This window comes from Juglans microcarpa x Juglans regia, chromosome 2S (genome assembly GCF_004785595.1).
Source record: "Juglans microcarpa x Juglans regia isolate MS1-56 chromosome 2S, Jm3101_v1.0, whole genome shotgun sequence".
NCBI lineage: Eukaryota > Viridiplantae > Streptophyta > Magnoliopsida > Fagales > Juglandaceae > Juglans > Juglans microcarpa x Juglans regia.
The window spans coordinates 5,431,179-5,458,458 of record NC_054597.1 but is presented as its reverse complement, the minus strand read 5'-3'; the positions used below and the strand labels follow the sequence as shown (position 1 = coordinate 5,458,458).

The 27,280-nt window shown below is 36.1% G+C and overlaps 3 protein-coding genes across 8 annotated transcripts; 2 read left to right on the top strand and 1 right to left on the bottom strand.

Moving 5' to 3' along the window:
* Positions 1–349: 349 nt before the first annotated feature.
* On the top strand, positions 350–8,024 carry LOC121253205 (LRR receptor-like serine/threonine-protein kinase ERL1). Its single transcript, XM_041153154.1, has 27 exons — positions 350–692; positions 1,227–1,365; positions 1,509–1,580; positions 1,670–1,741; positions 1,850–1,921; positions 2,017–2,088; positions 2,257–2,328; positions 2,506–2,577; positions 2,686–2,757; positions 2,856–2,924; positions 3,104–3,175; positions 3,296–3,367; positions 3,500–3,571; positions 3,652–3,723; positions 3,801–3,872; positions 4,014–4,085; positions 4,182–4,253; positions 4,336–4,407; positions 4,508–4,579; positions 4,684–4,755; positions 4,854–4,925; positions 5,045–5,116; positions 5,201–5,274; positions 5,462–5,593; positions 5,680–6,018; positions 6,634–7,004; positions 7,319–8,024. Exons 1-27 carry the CDS (start codon positions 584–586, stop codon positions 7,679–7,681), a joined length of 2,964 nt encoding a protein of 987 aa, XP_041009088.1. The 5' UTR covers positions 350–583; the 3' UTR covers positions 7,682–8,024.
* Positions 8,025–8,109: 85 nt separating this feature from the next.
* LOC121253206 (protein TPX2-like) lies at positions 8,110–14,462 on the bottom strand. 6 transcript variants are annotated; one of them, XM_041153155.1, is made up of 18 exons: positions 13,678–14,452; positions 13,285–13,440; positions 12,251–12,413; positions 11,937–12,045; positions 10,900–10,953; positions 10,624–10,721; positions 10,452–10,530; positions 10,309–10,368; positions 10,181–10,231; positions 10,045–10,103; positions 9,791–9,869; positions 9,637–9,702; positions 9,484–9,546; positions 9,242–9,307; positions 9,100–9,144; positions 8,895–8,971; positions 8,617–8,714; positions 8,110–8,518 (listed from the first exon to the last, which is right to left on the bottom strand). In XM_041153155.1, exons 1-16 carry the CDS (start codon positions 13,850–13,852, stop codon positions 8,915–8,917), a joined length of 1,380 nt encoding a protein of 459 aa, XP_041009089.1. In that variant the 5' UTR covers positions 13,853–14,452; the 3' UTR covers positions 8,110–8,518; positions 8,617–8,714; positions 8,895–8,914. The 6 variants fall into 6 exon arrangements, with proteins under 6 accessions (XP_041009089.1, XP_041009091.1, XP_041009095.1 ...); XM_041153157.1 differs by having other exon boundaries at positions 10,900–10,950; positions 13,678–14,443; XM_041153161.1 differs by having other exon boundaries at positions 12,251–12,396; positions 13,678–13,819.
* An 8,347-nt stretch (positions 14,463–22,809) lies between these two features.
* Positions 22,810–26,292, top strand: LOC121252574 (probable aminotransferase ACS12). The gene is made up of 4 exons (XM_041152283.1): positions 22,810–23,339; positions 23,451–23,585; positions 24,613–24,773; positions 24,912–26,292. Exons 1-4 carry the CDS (start codon positions 22,965–22,967, stop codon positions 25,765–25,767), a joined length of 1,527 nt encoding a protein of 508 aa, XP_041008217.1. The 5' UTR covers positions 22,810–22,964; the 3' UTR covers positions 25,768–26,292.
* Positions 26,293–27,280: the final 988 nt, after the last annotated feature.

Sequence of the window (27,280 nt, the reverse complement as noted above, 5' to 3'; positions counted from 1 at the left end):
ATTTCATTGCATAAACCCAAAATGCAGTCAGTCCCACAGGCCACACATGCCCAGTCTAACCTCTGAGGTCGTTGTATTTGAATAGTGAGATCATTTGAGATGTTCTATAAATAATAAAATATTAAAAAAAAATAATAATAATAATAAAATAATAAAAAACAGTATCCCAATTCCGAACATTAGCCGTTAGAGAAACTTTGGGAAACGGAGATTACGGATGACGAAGGCCGCTGCTAGTGCATGTGTTTGACTCTACTCACTATCTCGGTCAGTCATTAACGTCGCTTCACCGCCGTTTACATCTATATCTCTGTCTATCTCTCAAACCAACACACACCAGGTTTCTCTCTCTAGCTACTGTCCTATTCTCTGACTCTCTCGCTCTCTCTCAATTAACACACTCTCTCAGTGTTCCTTACGGTTCACGCCAAAAGCCTGCTCTCTCTCTCTCTCTCACACACACACAAGTGAGACAGCACAAACCGGGGCTCAAATCTGCTTTCTTTCGAGTTTCTATAGTGCCCTATCTTCTCATTTTGCTTCTGCTTGCATTTGTGTGGGGATTCTTTGATATTATTGCACCATGGGAGAGGTGGTGTTCTTAAAATGGAGGAGCAAGAAGTTCTCATTGTGTTTGATAATGGCGGTTCTGGTTCTTCTCTCTCCCATTGTTTATGCACTCAACGACGAAGGTGCTGTCTATGTTCTGAGCTATGTTTTCTCTTGGGTTCTTTTCTTGTTTGCTTTTCAATGGCTGGAGCCCGTCCCTTACCTAATGTGCGAGCTTGCGATTATAGGCCGGAAGTCTTTAAAAAAATACAATATGTTCAGGATTAAAATAAAAAACAATTACAAATATTTTGCGAGCTTCTGCCGCAGCCTTTCTCAAATATCGTCTACTCATTTTGACCCAAGTCAATCGCTCCCTATTCTTGTTCTTCTTGGTCTTGCTTCTACACTCTCTCAGCATCCAAACGGGGAAAGTTTTATTCTTTTCGTTCCAGTTCTTAATGTTGTCAAGGGACGGCCATTTTGTTTTTTACCAGTTAGCGAGCGTAAGATTAAAAAACTATGTTAGTGTACTTGTGATTATAACGCAGTATTTACGTCGGCGTTGTCTCTTGATCATAAGATTCATAACATGGTACCGATTAAGGCACTTGCATTGTTTTATTTGGTTACAATCTAACTTTCTTTAATCTACTAACGGAGGGTGATATTTGTAGGAAAAGCGCTAATGTTGATCAAGGCCTCGTTTAGCAACGTAGCGAACGTTTTGCTTGACTGGGACGACGTGCACGACGACGATTTCTGTTCCTGGCGCGGCGTCTTTTGCGACCACACCAGCCTCTCTGTGCTTACTCTGTATGCTACTCTCTCTAATTTTCACTCTTTCCGTTTTATGTTTTCTTGCACTATTGTTCTGAAGCGCTATGGTATGGCCTTTTCTTCTTCCGAAGTGACATGGATTTCTATTTAGTTCCAATGTTTCCGGTACATTTTTGCAGGAATCTGTCTAATTTGAACCTGGGTGGAGAGATTTCGCCGGCAATTGGTGATTTGAGAAACTTGCAATACATGTACGCTTCTGTTTATTTTTGTACTTTGCTTGAAATTTTAGAATTGCAATTTTAGTAAGGTCTGACGTTGTTTTATGAAAATATGGCAGAGACTTGCAGGGGAATAAGCTTACTGGTCAAATACCGGACGAACTTGGGAACTGTGCTTCTCTTGTGCATCTGTACCATTTCCAATCTTCCTTGATTTTTCCCTTTATGCCTATTTGTGCATCATTTTAAACTTATGTTCCATGTTGCTTTTCTAATGTCACGTATTATTCTAAATGCAGGGATTTATCTGAGAATTTGATGTTTGGGGACATACCCTTTTCGATATCTAAGCTTAAGCAGCTTGAGCTTTTGTAAGTCCTGAGTTTCGTTGTCTTTTAGAATGTAATGTTTCGTATTGTAATGTTTTTGGTTCGGCTCGACTAAGAATTTATATTCGTGAATACAGGAATTTTAAGAACAATCAACTGACTGGTCCCATCCCGTCAACTCTAACCCAGATTCCAAATCTCAAAACTCTGTAAGCTTTCCTTTTCTCTGGATCATGTTTGCTTTCACTTGCAAATATAGTTTCTTTTGGAGTCATTTCTACGATGCTGGTGTCCTCATTGTCTATCATGGTATTTATCAGCATTGATGTATAATTATTTCATAAAAAATGTCTTGTTTACTTGGTTTTATTTTTTAGCGACCTTGCCCGGAACCAGATTACTGGGGAGATACCAAGACTTCTGTATTGGAATGAAGTACTACAATACCTGTAAGTAATTGGGAACTTACCACAGGGCTCATATGAATATATCTGCGGCAAAAGTGTCATGGTTAACTTGTCACTATGTTGAAATGTCTTATTCCTCCCATGGCTAAACGTTTATCTAAGAATCCAGTCTTGCAAAGCCCCAACTTTTAAGTCATCTGGTTGAAATTGTTTTTACAGGGGGCTACGTGGAAATTCTTTAACTGGAACACTTTCACCTGATATGTGTCAATTAACTGGCCTGTGGTATTTGTGAGTATTTGTGTATTTATAGATTTCGAATCTTTTATTCCCCATGCATTGTTTCTTTAGATTTGCATTATCTTTTAACAAATGGAAGTTTTTATATGTTGTTTTCAGTGATGTTAGAGGCAATAATCTAACTGGTACAATCCCAGAAAGTATTGGGAACTGCACAAGTTTTGAAATCTTGTATGTTTCCTTTCCTTTGGTGACTGTTGATTTGATTGTTTAATTATCTACATATTTTAATGCATAGAAGATTGTAACTTTCATCATTTGGATCTCAGGGATATATCCTACAATCAGATCACCGGGGAGATTCCATACAATATTGGATTCTTACAAGTGGCTACTCTGTTAGTTTCCTTGCGGACTTGAGTTTTTTTTTTTTTTTTTCCTGTCAAGTCTGAATCTCTTTGGGAACTCAATTTGTGAGGAAGAGTTGAGGAGTTTGCTATTTATGAAAATTTCATATTCATTCTTGATTCTCATTGATATGAGACAACATTCCATCTATTACTGTCCTTTCTTTTAGGTCCCTGCAAGGAAATAGACTAACGGGGAAGATCCCAGAGGTGATTGGTCTGATGCAGGCCCTTGCTGTTCTGTATGTATTGGCATTCTTGCTTATTTTACTTTTTTTTTTTAATTTTTTATTAATGCATATAAAATTGTATGTGGTGAGGTTGGTTGGTTATAAGTTACGAGTTTCATCTTTGACTGACAGGGATTTGAGTGAGAATGAACTCGTTGGGCCAATACCACCAATACTTGGCAACTTGTCATACACGGGCAAACTGTGAGCTCCTGTTGCTTGAAAAATGAATTGACATACTCTCTCTCTCTCTCTCTCTCTCTCTCTCTCTCTCTCTCTATATATATATATATATATATATATCATTATTTGCATTTCACACACATGTTGCTCCAGGTACCTCCATGGCAACAACCTCACTGGTCCAATTCCTCCAGAGCTTGGCAATATGTTAAAACTTAGCTACCTGTGAGATTTTTCCCAAATTATATATCTTTTGGATGTAATGTTCTATTATCGATAATTTTCTGAGCTAAAAGTTTTCGCAGGCAACTGAATGACAACAAACTGGTTGGGCAAATTCCTGCTGAACTTGGGAAGCTGGACCAGTTGTTTGAATTGTGAGTCTTTGTTTCTATATGTTGGGTTCTTTTTTACAATAATGTTCCATTGATTTTCATGTCCTTCTATGCCTCAGGAATCTTGCCAACAATGAGCTTGAAGGACTGATTCCACCCAACATAAGCTTCTGTATAGCATTGAATAAATTGTAAGATAGTCCTATTCTGTACCTTTTTCTCCTGTTTTTGAAGTATGACATAAGTTTTATCCTTTTCATGCGATCTTATGCAATGTAATTTTTTTTTGCATTTTGACTACTACATTTGCTTTTCTTGTCCACTTCCTGAAGCAATGTGCATGGTAATCACCTAAATGGATCAATCCCTTTGGGTTTGCGCAATCTAGAGAGCTTGACTTATCTGTAAGTTTTGACTCATTGGGTTTGAATTATTTAACAGTTATGATTATGTTGAATTCCCTTCCTGTACATTGATAGAAGAAAATTTCTGGACTGCAGAAATCTATCGGCTAACAATTTCAAAGGCAGGATTCCGCTAGAGCTTGGACACATCATTAATCTTGATACACTGTAAGTTTCATAACATGTTTTTTTGCTGCCTAGTATCCATCTTGGCTGGGTAGGATCTGTGAAAACTCCTTTTCTGTTTCAGTGATCTCTCTGGCAACAACTTCTCTGGACCTGTTCCAGCTTCAGTTGGTGACTTGGAGCACCTTCTCACCCTGTAAGTCTGCAGTCAAAGCTTATTCTTTCCTACTTTTTCTTCTATTTTTGACTTACATTAATGTTTGGTGTTAATATTCATGATCAATATGTACATGCAGGAATTTGAGTAACAATCATCTTGATGGGTCTCTGCCAGCTGAATTTGGCAACCTCAGAAGTATACAGATTATGTGAGTTTTTAAGCTTATATATGTTGTAGTCTTTGTTGGTGTAATCTTGAGCCATCACCTTTTGATCTTTTCCTATTGGTAATGATATTTGTCTGTAATGATAGTGACATGTCATTCAATAATTTCTCTGGTAAAATCCCTCCAGAGTTCGGTCAGCTGCAGAATATTGTCTCTCTGTGAGTAATCGGCTGCTTCTCCTTTCTTAAAACGATGATGGTTTTGTGGGAGTCACATTTTTGGCTAAAGCCATTTCCTTGTTAAAATGTTTTGGTAGGATTCTTAACAACAACAACTTGAATGGAAAAATTCCTGATCAACTAACAAATTGTTTCAGTCTGGCTACTCTGTAAGTTTTACTTCCCTTTTCCTCTTCTAAAAATAAATTAACTTTTAAATTTAAAAATTTAAAAATTCATTCATGCAGTTTTTGAAGCCTCTTAAATACTTTATTCCTTGATATTTTAGGAATGTCTCTTACAATAATTTATCAGGAGTTGTACCTCCTTTGAGGAACTTCTCGCGGTTTTCACCTGACAGGTATGGCAAAAGAATGATTTTTATTTTTATTTTTATTTTTTTTCCTAGTGGCTCCTATGATGATTTTGGGTATATTTATATCAGCTTCATAGGGAATCCATTATTATGTGGCAACTGGTTGGGATCAATAAGTGGACCTTATGTGCCAAAATCCAGAGGTACTAATCTGACTGTTTTGAGTCATTTTGTTGGAGCCTTGGTCTTTCACATTCCAATTCTATATATTTGTCAGGAAGACAGGTGCGAGTGCATGTTTGTGGACTAGGAGTTGGAATTTTTTCTTAACAATTGATTGGGTTGGAATTGTATCTTAATATAAGCTTAAGTTATTTGCTTTTATTACAGTGCTTTTCTCTAGAGCTGCGGTTATTTGTATGACACTGGGCTTCATTACATTATTGTCCACGGTGATAGTTGCTATCTACAAATCCAACCAACCAAAGCAATTGACAAAGGGATCTAAAGGGACCAGACATGGTATGCATTATTCTTGACGGTCTGCTTGTAAAATATTACAATCTTTTTTAACTCCGTGTCCTGAGATGCATTTGTTTTCTTTTTAGGTCATCCCACGCTTGTCATTCTTCACATGGATATGGCTATTCACACCTTTGATGATATAATGAGAATCACGGAGAATCTGAGTGAGAAGTATGTTATAGGATATGGTGCTTCTAGCACGGTTTACAAGTGCGTCTTGAAGAATTCCCGACCAATTGCAATTAAGCGAATTTACAACCAATATCCAAACAATGTGCGAGAATTTGAGACTGAACTTCAAACCATTGGTAGCATCCGACACAGAAACCTGGTCAGCCTACATGGATATGCCCTGTCTCCCTATGGAAACCTCCTCTTCTATGACTACATGGAGAACGGTTCTCTATGGGATCTCCTTCATGGTTAGCTACCTAAATTGTGGTTTCATTTGTTAATTTTGGTGAATTTTAATCTAATGAGTCATGATTCATTTTTGGCGATTATGGATAGGGGGTATGATTCAAAAGGTAGGCTGTTATCTTTTACTAAATCTGTTTTAAACTCTGGAAGAAAGCTGCTGTTTTGTTTTGGTCCTTTTGAATGTAGAATCATGTGCATAACTGAAGTTGGGTAACGGATTGTGCAAATAAATGAACTTGCATATTTACTTTGGGTAATGATATCTATGACAATACTGAATCGTTTTGAACTGGTTTAAGATTTATATCTTTTACAACTTCGGGAATTTGGAGAGTTTTTATATTTAGCATAAATTTTTGGATATATTTTTTAGTCTAGGATAAGTACCATTTTGCCTGACTTGTTTGATTTACATTTTCAATTACTATATGCATCTCATCTCTCCCTTGTATCGTTGTGACTTGTACAACAGGACCATCAAAGAAAGTTAAACATAAATTTTTGGATATATTTTTTAGTCTAGGATAAGTACCATTTTGCCTGACTTGTTTGATTTACATTTTCAATTACTATATGCATCTCATCTCTCCCTTGTATCGTTGTGACTTGTACAACAGGACCATCAAAGAAAGTTAAACTTGATTGGGAGACGCGACTGAATATAGCTGTTGGGGTTGCTCAGGGACTTTCTTATCTTCATCATGATTGCAACCCCCGAATTATACACAGGGATGTTAAGTCCTCAAATATCCTGCTGGACGAGAATTTTGAGGCTCATCTCTCTGATTTTGGGATTGCCAAATGCATCTCAACTACAAAAACTCACGCATCCACTTACATTCTTGGAACAATTGGCTACATTGATCCAGAGTATGCCCGAACCTCCCGACTCAATGAAAAATCAGATGTTTATAGCTATGGCATTGTTCTCCTGGAGCTACTTACTGGGAAGAAGGCAGTGGACAATGAATCAAACTTACACCAACTGGTATGTCTTCAATATCGGGAAATTCTTTCTTTATGAACTATTAAAGACTCTTGGCTATAGATGAAGTTCAAGGTGAGGTCAAACTTGGTTGTAATCTGGCTTGTATGGCCTTTTTGACGTCTAATTCGGGATGATGTCTTTTCTGGGTATTGGGACTATCATCCCAACTTTTGCAGAAGTTGGGAGCATTCGTTCAAAATGAGGATTTCCATCTTCTGTGCCAAATTAACATCCTGAGCAGATCTAAGACTTATTTCTTAAGTTTGCTGATTTTAGTTTATTTTCTTGTCTCACATGATTGTATTTATTCCCAGATAATGTCCAAGGCAGATGATAATACAGTAATGGAGGCTGTTGATCCCGAGGTTTCTGTGACGTGCATAGATTTAGCCCATGTCAGAAAGACCTTCCAACTTGCTTTGCTATGCACGAAGCGGAACCCTTCTGAGAGGCCAGCCATGCATGAGGTAGCTAGGGTTCTGGTCTCCCTGCTTCCAACTCATCTTGGGAAACCATGTTTTGAACCACCAGATACCATTGACTATGCTCAATTCATGATTGACAAGGGGCAACAACAATTGAAAATGCAGCAGCGGCAGGTTCAGCAGGATAACAATTCGTCTGATGCTCAGTGGTTTGTTCGGTTTGGTGAAGTTATATCTAAGAACACCCTATGAAGTATCCAGTTGATCATTTTGGCATGCACAATATCAGAAACAGAAAGAGGAAGGAATGGATGGAAGATGAAGAAAATCCCGAGTTGGCCTATACAGATCAATATCTGAGACATTTATTGACTAATTTAACTCCCGAAGTCATGATAGTACATTTTTGTGCAGCTGAATCTTACCGACCTTGCATATAAGCTGTCCTTTGTTCTGCTTATTTTGTTCTAATATGTTGTGCTGACAAGTTGTCCATGTTAGGATATAGTCGATATAATTTGCACTAGTCCAAGCTTTTATTTGTTTCCAGCTTTGCCATTCAAATATAATTATACTTCTTATTTGGTACTGTTAAGATTCTGCTAGAGGTAAGATAACAATAGACTTGATCAGAATTAGGCTAAATGATAACCTTTGAACCTAAAGTTAAAAACGTATGTTTTGAGCAGGTTTGGAGCTATATAGGGGAAAGTTTTTTAACAGGCCGCTGAACAAGCAGCCATTGTGGAGTACGTACATACAACGTTCCCTAAAAAATTGAAAATCAATCCTCCATGGACAAAGAGCACTACATTTGCTACAAGGAAACATAAGAAAGATTTACTTTAACTCTGTAAAGTGTTGTAAAAAATCTCTATATTTTGTAGCGAGAAAATTACAATAGCATAGAAAAAAAAAAGTATTATTATTTCCTTTTGACTACAACTGGGAAAGCGGGAAAAAAAAAAAAAATTGCTATTTATCATAGACCTAACCTGTTGCCTGTTGGTTACAAAACTCTTGTGCTCCCATTGCTGGGCGATGCATCGGTAAAGCATAAGCAAACTCTTGTTCCCCTTCTATGTTGGCCTGAGAAAGAACAAACATTACAAAATGAGTTGATGTTCTTTTACTCTGCGACTGTCCACGCTTGTCATATTTAGGTCATAAATACGTATCAAATATACCTTGCATATGACAAAAGGTCAACAGATGGTAGTGATCTATAGCAGTATATGACAGCAAACAGCAACAAAAAATTTCCAAGACCTCGGAGGATAACAATCTGTGCAGTGTTAAGGTGGAGATCATATTTCCAGTTGCTTAAAGTCACGTTTTTAAAGGAATAAAAGATAGTTATGACTTCCTAAACAAAAAAAAATAAGCATCTGACGTTCTAGACAATGAGGCTGAAAATAAAGCGAGACAAAACTTCAAATCAAACCGCATTAATATCTAATGCTACCTGTTAACATTGGTCCAATTTCAGGAACACTCCTGTAACTCCAACGTTGATACTATTTCCTTCCCACCACCCATTCTCTGCAAATTTATTCAACCAAATTATTCATCTTCAACTTGAATGCTCTGAGACCATGAGGAATAACGCAGAGCAACAAACAAAGATTGAACTCAAAATGCTAGTATTGTAGGTAACCAAACTCACACACCTCCTGTGCTTGATAGAAAGGACCAGGCGTATTCTCTTTTGAGCCCTTCATTAAAGCAATTAAAATTACTCACGTATTAGTAAGAATACAACATAAACAGTATGAATATCTGCCTTCCAACAGTCGTTTGAAGAAAACAGACCTTAGTAGGCAGATGCATTTTCGACTGAGATTTCCCATTATGCTGGGTGTCCGAAGAAAGGGAGAGCTGGCAATTACTGGTATTAGAAGGCATATCCACATTATATTTAAACAACTTATAAATGAATATGAATTCATGATATTAATTGGAGCAAAAACTTATTGACAATCCTACTGGCATAAATCTACTTGAAAGAAAAGTTGAGAAAAATCCCCTGATACACCAACCTATATCATACCTACCTTACTAAATAGTTCGATTGGTGGCTTGTCCAGAAGCATCTTATGAGTTGAAAAGTTGAATTCCTAAGATAAGTATTAGCCGAATATTAAAAAAAACAATGACTAAATACTGAACCAGAAATATATATTGTGCGTGAAGGATATCTGAGTTACCCTTGAGAAGGCAACTTCTTGTTTGAAATTTTGGAAGACATCAAATTCTCCTTTACTTGAAAGTATCTGTTTCAGATGCAATACTGTTCTGAAAATAGTTATCACCATAAATAAATGCCAATAAACGGCTTCCAAATGTTAACAATTATGTCACCTTTCTAAAAAGAGGGCAAGCTTTGAATTTGTTAACTGTTTTGCAGCTCTCCTGCTTTAGAGCTTCAGTAGAATTCAGACTGCAAGAAAGTTAACCATGTAAACTATAAGCTCAGAAATATGGACAAAATGGCACACTGAACACGCATAAACTTTTAACTATTTAGTACTGTTACCAACACTTCACACTCAAGAGATGCTATTGTTTCATGTTCAACTTTCCAATGACATAAGCTAAAATTTTAAACCTTTTACCTTTTACCGTCTGTGGTTTCACGACGTGAAAGGGAGTTAGAATTATATAAATTCCCTGCCTGCAATAAAGAGATTATTAGATTCCGATAATGACAGCATATGAACGTCTGTAGGAAATGATTATCTTTTGGCCTACATTGTTAGATTTGTGTTGCATAGCCCTCTCTGAGGTCTTCAGGTGAAACACCTAAAGCAATTGAAATTTGTCAAGCTGTTCAGAAGCACCAACTATGAAAGGACAACAGAAACATATTTACTAGTTACTTTAAAGTCTCGCAGCTGTGGTATGCTCCTCTTAGAAAGGGGCAAGGGAGTCTCAAGAATCTGCAAATCACAAGAGTTATGTGTTACAATGTGTTAATGCCTTACATATCCTCACGAGTTTTTCATAAAGTAAGAGCACCGACTTTTCTGTTTAAGGGGCGTGCTTTAAAGGTTTGCCCATCTGACTTTACATGCCCATCTGACTCTGTGCTCGTCTTGGACCTGCCATGAGCATCCAACATGGCATCAGCTCATTAAGCAGATTTTGGTATGTCAACCCCAAAAACCATCATAATCTCAGAAAAATAACTATACCTATGTCTTTGTGCCCTACGTGCTGTCGCCAGATTGGGTTCTCTAGGAATAGTAACTTTAGGTCTAGTATGCACCGAGTTAACATCAATAGTTCCAACCTGCAAAAACAACTCGAAATCCCTTGGTTTATGAACAGACAATATAGAAAGACAATTTCAAATATTAAGGAAAAATATTTTATCTACACGTAATTATTATGTTTAAAACAGCACATGGTTAGTGAAAGGATCTTAGTAATCCAAGCATGAAGATCACTCTCCCACAGGGATTGCATACCTTTTTACGTAACTTGTGTAGCAAAGAAGGTTGATGCTTCAGGTGAGCGACCTGCTTTGAAATATTAAGAAATGAGAGCATCTTTCAGAGACGCTAACAATTGAAAATTGTATACAACACAACCACATTCTAATTATATTATAGTATTTTAGCAAGCTTAAGATGTACTGAAAAACAAAAAGTTTAGTACAAGCAAAAAAGTAGTTCAAGAAGCACAACAAGATGCTATGTATGCTGTATAGTGAAGAAAATGGCGAGAAACGAGAAAAAATGTATCTCCCCAGTCCTCACATATGCATGTTCTAGGTGGTGATTCATATAATCCCCATGCACAAATTCTTACCACTCTTTGTACTTTTGTAACTACAACTTACCATGGAAAACTATCTGAAATAACTGCCAACATACACTTTTTTTTGGAACCTCACCTGGCAAGGCCCTTCGGACTCTTATCATGTTCTAGGTGGTGATTCAGATAATCCCCACGCTCATATTCTTACCACTCTTTGTATTTTTGTAACTACAACCTACAATGGAAAACCATCTAAAGCAATTCTCAATAAACACATTCTTGGATAACATGAAACCTCACCTAGGCAGGACACTTTGGACTCACACCTTTGGGGAGTAAGCTCTAAATATATGATCTCACGGCCCATCCCAAGTCTGCCGTTTGACCACTAGGCTGCACCTGGTGGGTTACTCTCAATATACACTTGAAACAGATTGTTTACATTTATTATTTTGAGAAAGGACCTGCTTTTATGAAGTGATAGGTGGACAAATCTCCCAAGCTCGATCCAAACTGAAGTATCAACTTGTGATTAGTATGTTTTAACAGTATCGATAGTTAGAACTATCAACATTTAGTTTCTTCTTTTCTGGACTGAAAAAAAGACATCTAAAATAAGAGTTTCTTCCTTTCAGGTTGAAAGAACGTAGTTTATATATACAAATGTTCCAGAAGTCATGACTATGACAACTGTAACAAACAGATCAGAAGGCATCAAATACCAAATTAACAAACTCTACTGCACCTTCTGTAAGTAACCAGCTTCCAACTTTTGTCTTTTCGTTGCTTGGCTGTCAATTACCCAAGAAGTCCCTGAACTCTTTCCATCAATGTGTTCTAACTTCATCTGGAACCTATACAGTCATGAAGAAAAATTTCACAAAAATGCAAAATATTAAAAGTGCTAAAACCATGAGAATAATTACTTTGGCGTCTTCTATAACATTGAGTATACACAATCTGATTTACTAATCTTTGGTGAAAGGTTCAATTGGGTAACACTGCCAACTAGTGAAAAAACACCACCAGTCAAAAAGGTATTTGAGAAATAACTAGTACCTTCTCAAGAATCGTGTGGAATGAACTTCTCGAGATGTATTCTGCTTGGCCAAGTGACTTGCTGTTGGTTTCATTAGAGTTGAACTCCTTACTAAAGTTGACTTGACCGGGGACTTTGTTTTGGCTCTTGGACCTGCTTCTGCCATCTGATAAAATACAAAACCTAAGGATATGAATTTGTCAGCAGTTGCACAACAAGGAGAAACATATGGAACAACAATAAGAAACTTGAAAGGGTTGTTAACACAACAAATGAATGAAGAACAGGAAATATTGGTCTATGCAAAGCATCAAGGGCAAACCAGATTCATAAATGCCAATACTGGGCACTGTTAAATATAAGGTGAATCAATTAATTATATATTTTTGCAATCATTTGTCGACAGAAGCTTACTCATTACAATGCACAAATTCTATAGTAAAAAAACTGAACAAATGAGACATAGACCAAAGGGACCCATTTGGTTATCGTCATTGCTATCAGTGCGGGAGGAAAAACACTCGGCTGGTTGTCCTAGCTCGTACAAATGAACCAAACAAATATACATGCCGGGACCAAACCAGGACTAAATATCGGAATGGTGAAACAGAGAGGAAGTTTATCCTTATACGGCCAACTATTATTTTATTACTTAACTGATAGCCGCCTTGTCAACCTCATATAAAAAAAGTATGACAGTGTCAGAGAGGCATAATAGCACCCAATCTCCATTAGTCGTCATTATCACTTACTATCGGCAGTCCCCTACCGGCATTTTTCTGTAGCAATTATTTATCAAACATATTTTCAGATTATTGGCAATTCAAAGGGAGAAGATAAAAAAATAATTACCAAATAGACACATATCAAAATAGTCCATTTATTTATCTTATGATTGCAGCCCAGAATTTCAGAACCGCGCTCAGCAAGAAACTGCTCAAATTTCTCTCAAAGACGGAAAATGAGTGGATGAAACTAATACCATCATTGATTCATTTATAACGAAAAATAAGTGCAGAAAAAAACAATGTCAAATAATTCAGTAAAATGTTACCTCTGTTAACCTCATCTGTTGCAGAGACTTCAGAACCCATGCAGCCATCAAAGCCATTTCCAGCGGAATTCATGTTTTCGTCATTTCTGAATTGAGCAGAGGTGTTTGTACTTTCTACAGCAAGGTCTTTTCCCCACTTCAACTTTAGAACGAAAGCTGGAAATTAATCATTGAGACGGTTAGAAACGAATGGAGTTAGATAGACCGTATGAGATATTCAGATACACAACTGACATTGAATTTACAAAATGTGAACTAATTTCTTCAAATATAAATTGCAATGAGATATCAGATATCTTTATCATTTATATAAAAAAAAGAAAATCAACCACATCACGTGTAAGGAGCATAACCATCCATAAAAAACAATGGACATGATGTGGAAATGCTTACGCGAAGGCGGATAACTTTTTGCTGATTCGAACCAGCGCTCGGCTTCTCTGGCCTCCGTATCATTCTCCGGCAGAGTGAAATCATAAAACCGGGACGCATCGAACTCGTAATCAAGATCGATTTCTGCAGAAAACACAAACTGTTCCATAACAAACTCCTCCATGTCGTCGTCCATTTCTCTATCGCTTTCGCTACAATTCCACACTCTCAGAACTACGTGTCAGGCAAAGAAGCCAAGGAACGCCATTGATACTGTAAAATTACACTCGATTTCAAATGTAGATGATTTCTCCTGTATTTTTCTCTTTTTTGTTTTCCTCCGTAACCGTCCCCAAAAATGAGAAAGAAAGGTCTGGCGTTACAACTTCAGGAGAACGAACCAAACAAACAACATTGATTCAACGATTTTCCTTCAGTCTACGTCTCTTTATCAGAGAATGACAAAGAAAGTACCGTGTCATTCCCTTCAAACCTTCATCAAAGCCTTTCTCTCCCTCTAATTTTCCCGGCAAATCTCTCTGCCATGAGTATTATTATCCGGGAAATAATTTCTACGTAGAGATGGAGAGAGAGAGAGTTATTCGAGGAACGTTCTGATAAGGAAAAACCCTTAATATTCGAAGGGAAAATCAGTGTCGCAGCGAGCGGCGATAATTTCGGGTGGTGTTAAGGAGGCATGCAAGTGAACGGATGAGAACCAGAGGAAGATGACGGAGCGGGCTTTTTATAGCGCCCAAATTTGAGAATGGGTCCGAATTTTGAACTATCGGGGGTCCGACTCTGACTGTTTGCATAACCCACGGGTCAATATCGATTTGAGATGCATCATGCCACAAAGTTGTGCCCCAACACAAACACACTGCATGATAGAAATGTGAATTTATAAACATAATTTAGACAGTAGGATTAATTGCTATGTTTTCTTTCTTTAGTTTTAGAGGCAAACCGCATTCAAGTCACTTTGTATTCTTTTGTATATTCTTTATGATTATATGAGACAAATGTATAAAGAAATTTTATAAAAATAAATTTACAAACTAACGTGTCTTGATGTGATACGTTAGTTTATAAAATTATTTTTATTATAAAGTTGATCTAACATATCATATGAAATCATGTAAATTTATAGATTTATTTTTGTGAGATATCTTTGTAACTGTAGTAGTTCTCTATAATTAATATTTTGAATATAATATAATTTAAATAATATGTCTATTTCCCTTCAAATTATATGCCGGGACTCAGACAGACAATTTTATAAATTAAAACCTTCTAATTAGTTTTTGTATTGCAAGAGAAATAGCTTGTTGGGTCTACTACTATATCCTCTAGACAATCCTTGTGTAACCAGTAACACCATCTACTTGGGTGAATCGTGTTAAATAGTTAAATTTATCCTGCACATGATCAATAAACTAATTTAAGAAAAAGAAGAGGTAGTGATCTTAAAAGTAAAGATTATTTTTTGGAGCTATAAATTTGTATTCTTCCTCTATTCATTAGATGAGAAATGTATATAATAATTTATAAACTGATATGATTTAATATGATTTATCAGATTATAAAATTATTTTTGTAGTAAAATAAATTTGATATTAAGATACCTCAATGCGTAAATTTATTGCATAAGATTTTAAAGCAGGACTAACGTCGATTCTCATATTTTTATTCGAATATTTTAAGCTAATTATTACACTCTCATGAGCTTCCAAGCTAATTAAGTCATAATGCGTTATGAATTACGTTCTATGATGTTTGAATGTTTCCCATCGTCCCAGCAGGATCACAAGAACAGATGGATTTCGAGCACCGATTGTCCAAGGTACCACGTAATATCATCCAACATCTTATCAAAATTGGCTTTTACGTTTGTTTGTTAGCTTGACGTGATTGTAAACATGAAGATGACACAGCAATTCAAGCTTTTTGAAATTCAAAAGTGGAGAGTATATACTATAAACACAGAGAAGAGATGACAGGTTTGGCCAGAAAGCCAACCTGTTTGTCTTTCTTTTTATTTTTCTTTTCTCGGGAAAATTGGGCCTACGTGAGTTATTTCGTGGTGTTCCATCTTCTTTACGACTCCGTGAACGAATCTTTCCAAGTTACAGCCGGAGGACGTGTTTGTCTTATTGTAAATGACGTGAAAGGGGATACGCTCCTGCAAATTCAAAATCCGAGGAAGGTGACAAGCTCCAACCTCTCACAAAAGCGCCACTCGAGTACGAGGAAAATATATAGCTATATTTAGTCGGGTTGGCTGATGCTTAAATTGACCCTACTTGAATTGGCATCTTTCTATCTGCAGAAGTGTTAAAACTACTTGAATTTGAAACCCAATATGTCCAATTAATGTTACTTTTTTAGGGAGGTGGGAGGGGATACTTACCTACCCATGTATTTATTATTGACCTTATTATTCAACCCAAAATCTACAGAAAAGTCCATGCATTTTTGGACCAACATGTAACTATCTTAAAAATTAAAAAAAAAAATAAAAACTGTATATATTTGAGTATTAATACACACAACATATTTTACAATAATATTATAAGATGGAAGTATTTTTATAAAGTAATGTTACTTTTACAAAGAGTTTTACAAAATTATTCCTTATTTAACATATTATTATGAAATGTGTTGTAAATAAATCATTTTCTAGTATGTTTGGACAGATGTGTCGGTTCTTTGGATCTTCTGCATAGTCCATCCGAATGACTTTGTAACTGCTTTTAAACTTGTGAGAAAATAATGGTATCATGAGTTTATTCTCATTTCTCTTTAGCTTGTATAAACTTAAAGTTATTTGACAAGTACAGCATAAAATACTCGAAATTATTCACGAAAGTAGAGTTTTTTTTTTTTTTTTGGGGAGGGGGAGAGGGAGTATCGAATTCTGACCTCTATTTTGGAGATTGAGAATTATGCTAACTAGACTTTTTGGCGAAGTTACACTAAAAGAAAGTACTAAAAAAATGATGAGGTTGTAATAATTTAAATACTCAACAAATTCTTAAGCAAAAATTATCATATATATTTTGCATTATAAATATAGAAGCATCATTATTTAATAGACAACAATTTGTGCACTATTTAATAAAATAATAAACTATTAAACTCCATTTTTTATGAGTTACTAGCAGGACAAGGCACCTGTCCGACTCTTTCTATAAAAATTATTTGAAGTCCCAAGAAAAACAAAACAAGAAGTAATGTTTTTAAAATACAATGGAAGGCAAATGCTCGGATGTTGGGCCAGCGAACGATGCTCACACACCAAGGAGAGCAAGGAGTACTTGCACGGGTGTGTTCGCACCTCGGGCAAGTAAACAATGCTCAAACCCTGACGCGAGCAAAAAGTGGCAAACAAAAATTGTTCAACCCTAGGGCGAGCACAGATAATTCACGCTCAAGGCGTGCACTGTAAAATAGCATGAAGGTTCGGTCATGGGCTAGACTGCTCGTCCAATGGAGTAGCGAGAAAAGGTGTTTGTCCCGGGACAAAAAAATGAAACTTGGCCAAAAAATGAACGTATGACAAAAAAATAAAGGTAGGTCGAAAAAATAAAGATAGGAGGGAAAAAGAAGGTTCAGCAGAAAATACAGATAAGGCAAAAAAAGGCAAATAGGCCAGAAAAATGAAAGTAGGACGGAAAAAAGAAGATAGACTGGGAAATGAAGCTTGGCCGGAAAATAGAAAAAGGCTAGAAAAATGAGGTAGAAAGGAAAAATGAACTTGAGTTTGAAAATGAAGGTTGGACGAAAAATTGAAAGTAGGTCAGCAAATGAAAATTAGACAAAAAAATGAACTTAGGGGCGATTATTCAAACAAATAATTGAAATGATCTCGCCCCCGGGGTGAGCACTTTGCTTGATGCAAGCAAAAGTACTCGCAGTTAAGAAGGCAAGTGAAGCGCACACACATTGTTCGGTGCGAGTAAAAATATTTGAAAAAATATGGGGAGCAGCCCCTCTTTGGAGAGTAGCCGCAACACACCTTACGTGGATTAAATAAAATTACCAAAAACACCTTATAATAAAACTTCGCTCGTTCCCTCTTATTTCTCTTTTCCCCCTTCCTCTTTTCTTAGTTCTCTCTGCTGAATTTGGTAAGTTTGAGTTCCATGCCATGGAAGTATATTACCCGAGAGATTTCTGAGGCTGGATTGTTTATTATTTTGGCAGACAACTCACATATGTTGACTAAAATCTAAAAAACAATCTTGTCCATGTTCGCCACCACCTTGTGATAACATTTCTTGTTGAATAAAACTCTCCATTTCTGTCTATAGCGCTCTTTCTCTCGGTCTCAGCTCTCATGACTTCCCCATTAACTATGCCTCTCCTCCCTGCCATAGGTCTTTTGATCCTCCTCGGTTCAACTTCGGCAACTGAGATGAAGTTGATGAGAGAGAGACTCGAGGAGTGAGAGAGAGATATGATGAGTGAGAGAGCTTGATGAGAGAGTTGTAGGCGAGAGAGAGAGCTGATGCGAGAGAAGTGCTGATGAAAGAGAGAGATGTGGTCTGCGTTTAGAGAAAGAAAGGAAAAAAAAAATATTTAGTGCCAGCTAAGGTGTGCTACGGATCAGCCGTGAACAATGGCTGATCCGTAGCGCACCTCAAAATATTCCTCACCCCTATTCTTGATCCCGAGGTGAGCAAAGATTGCTCAAAATTGACCAAGCAAAAGTGCTCGCATCCTGGGGCGAGGAAAAGGTATCCCATCTGGGCAACCAACAAGTGTTTATATCAGGGGCAAGCATTAGAAAAAATAGATGAAGTGATGTTTGTGAACTGCTTGTTTCGGGGGGCACAAAAATAAAATGTGCTCGCAGCCCAGGGCAAACAACAATATTTCTCACCCTTGAGATAAGCATTCTAGTCGTATTGCATGCTAAAAAATCGTTCCCGATGGCATTGGGAGCTCCCGCAAATCGTACCAGCTCCACTAGATCTAATGCTTACATGGGAGCTCGGATTGCATGGGAGCTTGACTCCTAAGCATGTAAAGCTTACCATATCTCCACAAGTATCTAGCCTTCAATTAAATTGGTCGGATTACATGAGTGATCGGATCCCGAGCATGAAAAGCATACCAGATCGTCAATAGTATATGATCAAACCTAAGATAGAAATCTCCATATTAGAACCAGCAAGCCGATGACAAAAATATGAAGAAAAAAAAAATTTTCTATCTCAGAACCATCAAACTGATGTTAGAGATATCCACCATAAATCTTCATCTCAGACCCATGACAATAGCAACATTGTGGGTCTTTGGTGCGAAAGTGAAGATATTTCTAGTTGTTTCTCTATATTTTCATCTTTGTCGTAACTTCGGGTTGTGTCATGGTTAGTTTTAGGGGTGTAATCGATTCGGTTTTGTATATTTTTTAGAACCGAACCGGTATATACCGGTTTCGAAAATCTAAGAACCGATACCTGTCCGGTTTTACGAATTATTTATGTTAGTAATAATATGATATTTATATATACTAAACTATTAGTCTATCTATATTATAGTATAAGTGTATTATTTTATAATAATTAACACATACTAGAATAGTATTGAATTTAACTGTAGTCTATATATGATCAAATGTGTAAAAATATATTTACAAACAAAATATATATTATAATTTATTATGCTAAAAATGTATTTATCGTTTATATATATATATATATCAAAAGTATTATACTAATAACTTAATATTAATATTTATGCTTAAGACTAAAATTTATATGTTATATCAAATGTTGTATTAAAAATTATAAGATTAATTTTATGTTATATCATATGTTATATCAATTTTATATTATAAGGTTAATTGACTTGAATAATAAGATTAGAATTTCATGTTACATTAATTAATAATTTAGCATATAATATATAATATAATATAAGAAACCTATAAATGTATATACTGGTCTGATTCGTTTTGAACCGGTTTTAAAATATCAAAACCGGTACCACATCGGATTACTTACAAATCGGACCAAATCTACCGGTTCGGTCAGGTTCAATCTAAACCGATTTTTCGATTTTTTTACACCCCTGGTCAAATTCAGTCATGTTGATGCAGTTGTCCATCTCTGCAAAGGTTTGCACCATAGTCGATGAACAAACATACTCTACAATTTCTCTAGAGAAGAAGACTAAAGTAGAAATAGAAGAGAAAGAATAGAAAAATAAAGAACAAGAATAGGGTGGATGGAGAGTGCGGAGTACAAAATAAGATGAAGATGAAATTGATTTTGGAGATTTCTAGTTATCATCAGCTGGTTTAGTTTGGATCAAGGTTGCTTTTGTCTTATTCGATTTGTTTTAGGGGTATTTAAGTCATTTGGATATATGGCAAGGTCCTTGGTCGGATCACTATCTATAGTAAGAACATTTCAGTCCAACATGACATATGCATAGGAATGAGGAACCTTTTTATCTAAGACATCACATGAATAAGTAAGAGATAAGGTTTAAACTTGCTATTTTATTAGAGATAGATAAAACTCAATTTAAAAATCAAAATAATAATAATAATAATAATGGAGAAGATCCAAAGAAACCAACAACCAACTATCATGATGATAAACCTACGACTAATTTACAATTATTTATAACTCTATTTAAAATGAAAGGTATTTATATAAAATTGAAAATACTTTTAAATGAAATGGCATAATTATATTAATTAATTTGAAATGGGTAGTAAAATAGTTATAAAAGAATTGTAAGTGTATTTAGGGGTGAAAATTTGTTCGGACCGGACTGAATTCACCCCTACTTTGTCTTGGTCCATTCTAGGTAGGCAATGGGGGCCCGCACCCCGCTACCCTGCCCTAGTCCGCCCCGCCTTGCAGGGAGAAAGCCCAGCAGGGGAGGGGGGCGGGCTAACCCCAACAGGGCTTCGCCCCGTTATATATAAAAAAATAAAATAAAATATATTTATAGAAATATTTATATAAATATATGCAATATGTTAAAGACTTGAATTTGTATTCAAGGCGACATTGCTTAAATATGACTATTATATTACTTTTGCCTCCAATATAAAGGTTGGCCTAGGAGGTTAAGACAATCCAAAATACAACTCTAATGAGTTTAACAACTATTTTATTAGTGTTAATTTTTTTCATTTATAAATTTTAATTAGGTTATAATTTGGGTCTAAAAAATATTTTTGGATCTAGAAATAACTTTTAGACCGAATGAGGCATGGGATAATATTGGCTTGGGCAGAGGGCGGGGCGGATGAGGTTTTCAACCCCGCCCCCCAGCACCAGGGTGGGGGGCCTCGCCCCGGCCTCCCAAGGGCAGGGTGGAAAAGCTTGCCACCGCATGGTGCAGGGTGGGGTGCGGGGATGGGTCCACCCTGCCCCGCACCATACGGGTATCATCTCTAGTCCATGGTGTCTCAAAAATTTGATTTTTGGTCCGGCCCCGAGGTGTGGTTTTTTTGGACCGGATCAGACTGAAACCGAACGAATCACTTACATATAATTTTTTAAATATATTTTTTTATATATAATATATTTTTTATATAGTGGTTGTATAAGTTAATTATGTAATTTTCTCTAATCTATCACCATTGACAATATAAAATATAAAATAATATATGTTATCAATTAACTAATATATTATACGATAAATTATACGATAATATATGTTTATATGTAAATACATACTTTACTAAAGTACTAAGTTAGTAACTATTTATATTATAAATATAAATATAAATATAAATAATTATTTTTTAATGAGTTAGTTACATAATCCACACTATAGAGCTCACTTTTCTGATTTTATTAATTTTATTAATTTTTTGTATTAAATTATATATCAAAAAAAGAAAAGAGAAAAAATATTCATTGATCATATGGACCAAATCGGACCGATTGGATTGATAGTTAACGGTCCTGTCCGGATAAAGAATGGACTGGAATTTTCAATCCGTGACCTTAGACCAGACCGGACTGGACCGATTACACCCTAAATGTATCATTATCTATTTTTAAATAGCTGTAAAAAAAGTGGGTACTACTAGGCATTTGGATGTTAAGATGAGATGATATAAGAAGTCTGTGAATAGTAATAAATGATTTGAGTTAAGATGTTTTATAAGATTTTGGGGAAGGAGTGAGAAAAAGTTGAATAAAAATATTATAAAATTAAAATATTGTTAGAATATAATTTTTTGTTTAGAGATTTGAAAAAATTGAATTATTTTTTATGTTTTATTTAAAGATTTGGAAAAATTATAATGATTAGATGAAAAAAATTAAAAATGTGAAATTGAAAATTATTTATATTTATAATATTTGAACGTTGAAATGAGATATACGATAACATGTTGTAATTCGAACGGGACTAAGAACACTGGCATTAGACTAGTTAAATGTCAATGGAATTCAAAATATAGCTAAGTTTTGTATAAATGACCTGCATTGGACTAGCTAAAAACCTTTAGATTAGGCTTTGATTTACAATAATTCTAAAGGAATTTCCAAAGTTGGAGAGTCACTACCTACCCATCAAACCCATATGTTACTCACAAATAATCAAAAAGACTTTATTAAATTCTTTTTTAAACTTTCATTAGTAAATAATGCCATATTATGTCCAGATTTTTTAGGAAATATTTTTTGTAAATAAGGCTATATTATATTGGATAATTAGGTTGATATAAAAAATGGTTGGGAAACAATAATTTTAAATAAGAATTAAATTATTAATTAATATATGAAGTGCATTTACAAAATATAAAAAAGAATTTATTCAAAAATATTATTATTAAAATACATTATATTATACTATTATTTTGAATTTGAGATAAATAATCTAATATACATTAATATCTTTAATGGCTTTGGCTTTAATCAAAACTTCAACTTTTAGCTAAATTTTAGATTTGAGAATGAGTAGACTATTGCCAATGCTTAGGTCCCGTTTAAATGCAAAAACGGTTTAATTTATTTTCATCTCATCACATTTTATTTTATTATTATAATTTTATTTTTAAATTTTTATGTAAAATATGATAAATAATTTAATTTTTTAAATTTTAAAATAATAATATTAAAAAATAATATTTTATTTAACTTTAAATTTTAATTTAAAATTATCTCTATCTCATTTTTCGGGTCTAAACGTTAAGAAGACACCTATCGCATCCACGTTTCATCTGCCAAAAGCAACCAAAGTTTCCACTCCGACGGATCACCCGAGACAGCATCCATTTCCGGCGGGCCGACCAGACCACGAATCCAGAGTCCGCCGGGTCCACCGCCATGCGCCTCATAGTGCCTTTACAAGGCGTAGTTCAAGGCCGAGGAGGCCTTATCTTGGGCTCTCTCATCCCCTGCGCGCTGTTCTACTTCTTCCAGCTCTACGTTAAACGGCACCGTTCTCCTAAGTCCGGCTCGAACCATATTTCGCCGTCTCAGTCCTCTCCTAACCTCGCTGAGCTCCAACGCTCTTCTTCGAGGTCCAATTTGTCGAGCCGCGGGTCCATAGGCCGGGTTCAGGTCTCATCTAGAGCGAGCTCGATTGCGAAACCGAACGACTCGCCATATTATATCGGTTTGGATAAGGTTTCGGAGGATGCTTATGACAGGTTCGATAATCCGGATGGGGTTATCCAGCTAGGGTTGTCGGAAAACAGAGTGAGCTTTTTGCTCGTTTAGTTGATTTTTTTAAAAGCTCCTTCTACTTTTATATTTTGGTGGTTTGGGTTTATGTTAATTACGTGTTTTTCCTTTTTTGGATGATTGTAGCTCTGTTTTGATTTAATTGAGAAATGGTTTTCGGAGAACCTGAAGGATTCAGTAATAGGAAGTGACGGCGGTGATTTGAGTATTAGTGGAATCGCGGCGTACCAACCTTTGGATGGATTAATGGAGTTAAAAGTGGTAAAATTTCATACCTCTATTCATTTCAAACAAAGAAAGGTGAAGATTTTACTTTTTGGGATTGTTGTAACTGATGCTATTTTGGCTTCAGTAGTAAATGAGTGTGAGACATTCAAGTGTTCTTTGTAAGTGATGATTGGTGCATTTAATTAGCTTGGATTTGCTCATTGTGAATTTAAGCCATTTTATCTATTCCTTTTTTTCTTTAAATTTTTAGTACGCTCGTTATCATCACCAGTGTCTTGCTTGAATCTAAGATTAAAAGCTGTTTAGAATTTTGTAACAGAAGATTTAAAAAGAAACGAGTAGATCCTACAGAATTGAATTTGAGTTTGCGTTTGGGTGCTGAGGTGATCTTGGATTATCTAAGTTGATCTGTGAATAAAAGTGTTTTGTGGGTCCATTGAGATGTGTTTGAATGTATAAAGTAGGTTGAGATATGTTTAACTTTTTATGGGAAGTTGAAAAGGTAGTGAGTCCCATCAATGCTTGGTTTGAGATAGATTGAGACGGGTTTGACACCCAAACATAGAGTACTCCATTAATATCCATGTTTTGTATTTGGATGGAAAATCATTTCCCTTTTTTGCTGATTTAGCCATTCCTATACCCTTCACATGCCAAAAGAAAAAAAAAAAAAAAAAAAAAAACGGAAGAAAGAACGGAAAATTGAAGTCCGTTATTCTGGTTGAGGTGAGAGTGATTTTGTTTTGGTCCAATGCCGGTGCTGCACGAGGTAAACCCTTTCCCTAAGACAAACCTTTCCCCCATGGGTGAAAGTGGGGGATTGGATTACAGGTCTCTGGTAATATCACCGGAAGACTTTCCACCGAGCTAGCTGGCATCTCCAGGAGTGAAGTTTTATTTTGGAGTTAGAATCTTAGTCCAGGTAGCTTTGAATAGTAAAGAACCAGTTTCTTGTTTATAATGGCTTCTGGTGTGATTAATATATTTAATTAATCTTATGAATTCTCTGAAGTTTGTGATGTTTCTATTTTTATTAATATTATTTTTTCTGTATGTTCAGGCAATGGCAGGTTTCATGTCTCAGGTCATGGGACCAGCAGTCTCATTTGACCCTTTGCAGATGGTGTTGACCTGTGGGGCTACTCCTGCTATTGAGATACTTTGTTTCTGTCTGGCAGACCCGGGAAATGCTTTTCTTGTACCCACGCCTTATTATTCTGGGTAATATCACATTCATTAAAACCGATATCGGTGAATAAAACCTACTCTTGAATCAATAAATAAACCAAACCCCTCCCCCTGCTCTGAGTTTTCTATGCTCAAATCTGCTGTGGAAGCTAATTAATAAATAATCTACAGCTTTGACAGGGATGTAAGATGGCGCACTGGAGTGGAATTAATACCAGTTCACTGTCGCAACACTGACAACTTCATTATAAGTATCACATCTCTTGATCAAGCATTTAATCAGGCAAGAAAACGAGGAGTAAAAGTTCGTGGGATTCTCCTCTCCAATCCTGGCAATCCTGTTGGCAACTTGCTACCTCGGGAAACACTTGACGATATTTTATACTTTTCCCAAGAAAAGAACATCCATATTATATTGGATGAAATATATGCTGGGTCTGTGTATGGAACTGAGGAGCACGTAAGCATGGCTGAACTTCTCGACTCAGATGATATTGATAAAACAAGAATTCATATGGTATATGGTCTGTCGAAAGATCTCGCTCTTCCTGGATTTAGAGTTGGGGTGATCTATTCTTTTAATGACACTGTTTTAGTTGCTGCTAAAAGGTTAGCAAGGTTTTCTTCAATTTCTGCTCCAACCCAGAGGCTACTAACTTCAATGCTTTCAGATACCAGATTCACCCTGACATATATTAATACCAGCAAAAAGAGGATACGGAAAATGCACGATTTGTTTGTTGCAGGTTTGAAACAATTAGGGATCGAGTGTGCAACAAGTAGCGCTGGTTTCTATTGTTGGGCTAACATGAGTAAATTGATTCCCTCCTATAGTGAGAAAGGGGAACTTGAGTTATGGGAAATGCTGTTGAATATTGGTAAGATCAATGTAACTCCTGGGTCTGCTTTTCACTGCATAGAACCAGGATGGTTCAGATGTTGTTTTACTACTTTATCTGAAGAGGATATTCCTATAGTTATAGAAGGGATCCGGAAAGTTGCTGAAACTTGTAAATCTTCAAGCTGATATGCTGTAGATTATTTTATATTCATTCTGACTGCCGTGGTAGAAATTGCTTTTTCAATAGTTCTTACATGGATAGCTTCTTACCAAAGTCGGTTACAAGTTTGAGTTCAGCTGCCTTCGAGTTCTCATTGAGTTTGAGAATTTAATACATTGCAGATTTAGTAAATTTTTTCATACTGTCTAGTCCCAGAAATGGGAACTATGATGAATTGGAAAAGAAACTGAATGGAGGGAACTAACTGCAGAGATGTTGGGCCACGAGGCAGATTGAATTATTGTCTATATCAGTTTCAGTCTTGGCAGTGCTTCCTTTTCTTATACAATCCTTCAAATCAACTTGCCAGATTTGAAAATGCAGCATCTGAAGCACTGTTCTTCGTCAATTCCTGTCTTGGTTGTATTCAGACAAGAATAGAAGTTTGTCTTCACATTCCTCAAGCAACTAGAGATAAAGAATATTTGTTTTTGACATTTTGTATATTGTGGGGCCAAATGAAATCAGCTACATGTGTAGTTTTGCTCTCATTTTTCTTCATTTTAATTAATGTTTTTTTTTTACATGCAAGTATTAATGTTAGACAGTCATTGGTTAAACCTTCTGACCATTCTTGTTCTATAAATTTGCTAATGCCCGGATGTAGTTTCAGGAAGTGATGACAATTAGAAAGCTAATGCCCTGATATTGTTTCAAGTAAGTATTGATAATCACATGAATGGCAGCAAGAGCTGGAATTAATCCGCTAGATCTAATTTATGGTAAAGCCTGTCGGATTTAGAGATTTTGCCATCACCAGTACTGCATGGAATCCATCATTGAACTATTGAGGCAAGTTGGGTGGTCGGTATACATGGATCGACCTTCCATCACGTTCTTCTTCAGCTTCAGGTTTTCTTGTAACAGGTCACGGCATCTAGGGTTTGCACAGGACTCTGATGTGAAGAGGGAAGAAGTATCGAGAACTTGGGGACTTTGGTCATGTACTTGGTAAAGACTAGTCAAACCGAAGGAAAAGTGTTGATTGCATGGACTGGGTCAGTTACTGGGCTCGGGGGCTTACTCTGTTAAGCCATTCGTTTTCATATATTGTGTGGGTCGGAAGAGTGTTTCCAAATGGGCCAATTATGTTTGTAAGGTTTGTTACGTTAGAAGAGTCCGAACTGGCTCTTGGTAGCCATTTACTTTGTTTGCTTTAATTGCTGCATTTCGGTATATTGGCCTTTATGGCCCTGCTAATTTGTTTTTATTGTTTCCGTTAGAGTCCTGACAGAATATATGCTGGCCAGTGTCCTTTGATTGAGGCATTCTGAATGACAATTGCAAAACCCGTCCTTTTTTCTACTTTTTCTCTTTCTCTCATTTTCTATATTCTGGAGGAGCCCCCCATCGAAGAGAGCAAAAGAAACCCTAGCTAGCTAGGGAATTATCTAGAGTGTTACAAATTGGTATCTAGAGACGCGTTTCTGTTATAACTAATGGCAGACGGCACGAGACTCAAAGAACTATAGGAGGGGG